The 4,927-nt window shown below is 35.5% G+C and overlaps 1 protein-coding gene across 1 annotated transcript; it reads left to right on the forward strand.

Annotated features, from left to right (window-relative positions):
* The first annotated feature begins 1,849 nt into the window (after positions 1-1,849).
* On the forward strand, positions 1,850-4,310 carry LOC111902071 (phospholipase A1 PLIP2, chloroplastic). The gene is made up of 5 exons (XM_052767442.1): positions 1,850-2,508; positions 2,590-2,856; positions 2,959-3,018; positions 3,143-3,559; positions 3,687-4,310. Exons 1-5 carry the CDS (start codon positions 1,984-1,986, stop codon positions 4,179-4,181), a joined length of 1,764 nt encoding a protein of 587 aa, XP_052623402.1. The 5' UTR covers positions 1,850-1,983; the 3' UTR covers positions 4,182-4,310.
* Positions 4,311-4,927: the final 617 nt, after the last annotated feature.

Genomic DNA, 4,927 nt, shown 5'->3' on the forward strand with positions numbered 1-4,927 from the left:
ATTATTCAATGAAAATATTATGTTATAAACTTTCTAAAATTTGTTAAAATATTATAATAGAATATTATATGTATAATTACTTTAAAAACTATCATGATAAAATTTTTGGTTAGAATATTTTCCTGTGACATTGATTTTAAATATTTTTTATATTAAATTTTTTGGAAAACACATATGACCAAAATTTATAAAAAATTGTCAATTTTTTATTATTCTAATTATTTATTTTACTTTTCGATCTTCAAAATAAATAGCTGGATTATATCATATGATGTATAAAAAACTCAAAGTCTCAAACCAATATTTAATAATATTGTAAAAATGGTTTTGTATTTTTTTGGATTTTCTTCAAACCTTGATTTTTTTGGTTTCGTGGTCTTTTTGAATTAGTTGTATTACGGATTTGTTCCTTTGGTAAAACCGGAAAGACTGAAATAACATTGGAGTATTTATTTTCTAATTTTCTTTTATTTTTTTTTAAAATATAATATTTATTTATTTATTTAAATAATTTAAAAAAAATAAGAGGCCCCGAAATTTAAAGAAAAAAGAAAAGAAAAAAACTCCATGGCCAAAGCTTGTAGAAATCCTCTGAAAATGCTTGTTGTAAGTATCCACACTTTGCTAACCATGATACAGTTCCTGGTTCACTTCGAAATTGACTTCAGGTCTCAATCGACGATTTCCCCATTAAAACTGGAACTTAGAGAAATTGATCATTCCATATGATGTAATCTTGTTCACCTTCTACGCCATTAATTTGGTTTTGATTTTTGTTGCAATCTGTCAATATGTATGATACCCAACGTTGTTAAGGAAGAACCCAGCGTTGCTTCCATTATTGCCACTGCCCCAATTACTCTGTTGCTGGAAATTGGCGGTGTTGCGCCGCAGAGCTGAGAGGAGGGGTTGGAAATACCACTTGTGTATTCCGTAATTAGCTCCGACTATGGCTTGGAATCAGTATTAACTGAAGAAAATATCAGTAGATTCCGTCGGTGGTGGTGGCGGTGGTTGTTGTGTATATCTAAAAGGGATGATGATGGGAATCCGTCTGTTTGGTTGTAGTTTCGTGACTCGTTACAAACATGTTAATTAGGAAAAACTCATGTCTCACCGGTGGAGGGTTGTCAATTAGAGGGTAATATGACACCATCGCCAATACCGGTGGTTCTATTTTCTCGTCAAGATACGATGACCCCTGTGAGTTCTACTCGTTGCTCTCAATTCCCAAATGGATCTTTACGATCATCATTGACTTCTGTAAGTGGTTTATGAGTGTTTGGATCAATCCCTCGTTGCCTTTATAACTTCTTCCATAAGTTCTTGATCATTTCATTATCTGTTCTGCCGGGCAACTGAGCTGCAGAGACCACCTGAAAAAGAAAAACCAGTTAGATTTTAGAACCCATTAATCAACAAAACTCAAATTCACAAAACAGATATGTGAATTGTAACCACATACTTATTTCGTGTAAATATGTATGTGCATGTGTGCCTTCCTTACCAGAGAGAGAAGGTGCGATCTTTTTATTTTTTAAAAAATAAAAGAAAAATAGAAAAATGAAGATATTTAGACCAAAACCCAAAAAAAAAATGCATGCTAGAGGAATTATTTTTCTAGTTTTGTCTAAATCTTTACAAATATATTTTAGGTTAATTCATATATTATAGGTTAATTGTTTATGAGAAGCAAAACGTATTTAATATCAAAGTTAAGTATTTTAAAATTAACAAAGTCCAAAAGTTAAAAATAAATATCAAATATATATACGTGAATTTCAGAAATACTTGCATGAAATGTGGCGGGTGGGAGTGAAGAGACCAACAATCATAGGTTTAGGTTTTGTGTGTGTTTGTTTACAATTCAAAAACGAAAGAAAATTGTGGGAAAAAGACACTCAAACAACATGTGTGAAGGCTTAGGTGATAAATGCACAACAGACCTTCTATTCCTTTCTCCATCCAAAATAAACCCTTCTCATGGATGGTCTCTCCTTAAACGCCTGGATTATCGGGATCACCACACAAGGTGAAACCCGTACAAATCCATCTCATATTACCACATCCCGGACGTCAGAGAAATCAAATTCTTCTCCTCTTCCTAAAACATGGCCATGGAGTTTTGCTGTGAGATATCCTCTTACATCTTTCTTTTCTGCTGATTGTAACCGGTACGATGCGGTGATTGTTTCAGAAGATGAGAAAGAAGAAAGTGCTAGGAACAGAAAGAATGGCAATTGGGTGTTGAGGGTTTTGCAAGTTAGATCATTCTGGAACACAGATGGCTATGAACAAGTTAACAATCATGTGCAGAATGACAATGAGGTTTCCATCGATGAAGACTACTATGATGCATGCAGGGTAGATGATGATGTCGACGATAAACTCAAATTCGATAGAGCTTCATTTTCAAAAATGCTCTGGTCAGTTTCTTTGGTGGAAGCAAGGTTGTATGCTCAAATGGCTTATTTGGGAAGCTTATCTTATACCATACCAAAAATCAAGGTAGGAGGTCAAATTTTATTGTTGAATTTCATGTGAATAAAGTTAGTTGAAATCATGTCGATTTGTTATATATATGTACAGCTTGGGAATCTCCTCAAACGTCATAGACTTCGATACGTTACGTCTTCACTAGAAAAGAAAGCTGAGCTGGCATCCAAATCCAAGAAAGAAAAGGCATCGGAGGAGGTCCGACAAGGAGAGTACATCAACTTGGAGACTGATGCAAAGGATCAAGTGAAACAGTCTGTTGTTGATGATTTGAACTTGTTATGTTCATCACCTTGCGAATGGTTCATTTGTGATGATGATGATGATGACGAAGGTAGCACGAGATACTTCGTCATTCAGGTATCACTACAAAAACATATCAGCTGTTAAAAGATTAATTTATAGATTATATAATTTTTTTATGGCACGGAATGATGATAAATGGTACATCGGTTCTTGCAGGGCTCTGAATCGATTGCATCTTGGCAAGCTAATATACTCTTTGAGCCTGTTCAGTTTGAGGTGAAACCTTTATTTACAGACAAGTAGTGTATGTATTTAGATAGCTAGATGAAGTTAAGCATCCTTTTTTTTTTTTTTTTCAATACAAAATGACTATATATATATATATGATTGATTTAATTAGGCACATGATGTAATTGTCCATAGAGGTATATACGAGGCAGCAAAAGTGGTTTATGAGCAGTTGTTACCTCATGTCCATCAACACTTTGAACGCCATGGGAAACGTGCAACCATCCGATTAACCGGTCATTCTCTTGGAGGAAGTTTATCGTTGCTTGTAAACCTCATGCTATTAATAAGAGATCAGGTCCCTCGTTCATGTTTACTTCCGGTAATCACGTTTGGAGCACCATGGGTTATGTGTGGTGGAGATCGTTTGCTTCAAAAGCTTGGATTACCAAGAAACCATCTCCAGGGAATCACCATGCATCGTGACATCGTACCCCGAGCCTTCTCCTGCAACTATCCCTCTCAGCTAGCTGACATTCTCAAGGCCATAAATGGGAATTTTCGAAATCACCCCTGCCTATCTAACCAGGTACGTATAATATATATATATATATATATATATATATATATATATATATATATATATATATATATATATATATCATGTTATCTTAATTAAAAATGCATGGGCCGGGTGTGTTGTGACATGCATGCAGAATCTGTTGTACGCTCCAATGGGGGAGTTTTTGATCCTGCAGCCGGATGCAAAAGTTTCTCCAAGTCATGAGCTACTCCCAGCAGGATGTGGTTTGTATGTTTTGAGGTGTGAAGGTGCGGGCGATGCAAACAAGCAAACCATGGCTGCACAGTCTGTTTTCTTGAACACACCACACCCTTTAGATATTCTAAGAGACAGGTGTGCGTATGGTTCAGAGGGAGGCATTCAGCGAGATCATGACGTGGAAACCTACCTAATATCCATTCGGAGTGTCATCCGTCAAGAGCTTAACCGTGTTAAAAGGAGTAAGAGGCGAGGACATGTTTGGTGGCAGCTTGTGGGGGTGAATCAAAGTGAAGTGCAGTTGTTGTTTTATGGTGGAAAAGAGTATTTGAAATGGTTAAGAGTGGTGGTTGCCTCCAATCACATGTATTTGATATGTTTTGTTAGATGGTTGATCATGGAGGCATGCAGTTGGATCACACCTAGATGAAGGTCACTCATGCATGCAAGGGGATCCTTATAATTAATTGAATGTTTAATAAAAACGCGTGTTTAAATATATAAAGGGATGAAACATTCTGGATGTTTCAGTATTATGTTCACTTCAATCCTTCGCATAGTTTTTATCTTCATATATGCATCATAACAGGCTTAATTTTGTATTTAATGTAAATGATAATTAAATTTGGATTCTCTTAATTATGTAAAAAGAAAACGTTTCTACATAAATTTGGTAGTAAACAAACCAATCTCTAACAAGTGTCTTTGTCTAGTTTTTGGCAGAAATATATATTTCTTGCGTTTCCTTCATCATGGTTGGCCAATAGCCTAAAATTAGGCTATTTATTAAAATGACTTGTATCAAAGGACCTTAAACACATACAAATTAACGTAACAAAATATGGTTACCCAAAGTTAACGTTTACTAACGAGTAAAGAAACATTATTCAGCCGTTCACTTATTAGAATTGACACACATGTTATATTATTATAAAAAGTGGTTGTTTGAAAGGGAAGTAGTTTTATTTTTAGCAATTGCATTTATCTAGTGATCTTATTTTGGCCTAAAATCGTTAAAATGTCCTTCATGTGAGGGGCATGTAAAAGGCGTTAACGAACCGATCCATTTTGATAAGGCTGGAGGGAGTGGTCCTCGCTAGGGGATCGCCTTCAGCTCGCTGCCCTCACCAAAACCACTCCCATCAAACTCGATAGGGGATCGCCTTCAGCTCGCTG

Source organism: Lactuca sativa, chromosome 9 (assembly GCF_002870075.4).
Source record: "Lactuca sativa cultivar Salinas chromosome 9, Lsat_Salinas_v11, whole genome shotgun sequence".
NCBI lineage: Eukaryota > Viridiplantae > Streptophyta > Magnoliopsida > Asterales > Asteraceae > Lactuca > Lactuca sativa.

What these genes read in the sequence shown, in the direction of transcription:
- LOC111902071 (XM_052767442.1), top strand. Translation starts at nt 1,984, where the DNA reads ATGGATGGTCTCTCCTTAAACGCCTGGATTATCGGGATCACCACACAA. An exon ending in ATACCATACCAAAAATCAAG is followed by an intron (nt 2,509 to 2,589) that starts GTAGGAGGTCAA and finishes ATATATGTACAG; the next exon opens with CTTGGGAATCTCCTCAAACG. An exon ending in ACCCCTGCCTATCTAACCAG is followed by an intron (nt 3,560 to 3,686) that starts GTACGTATAATA and finishes ACATGCATGCAG; the next exon opens with AATCTGTTGTACGCTCCAAT.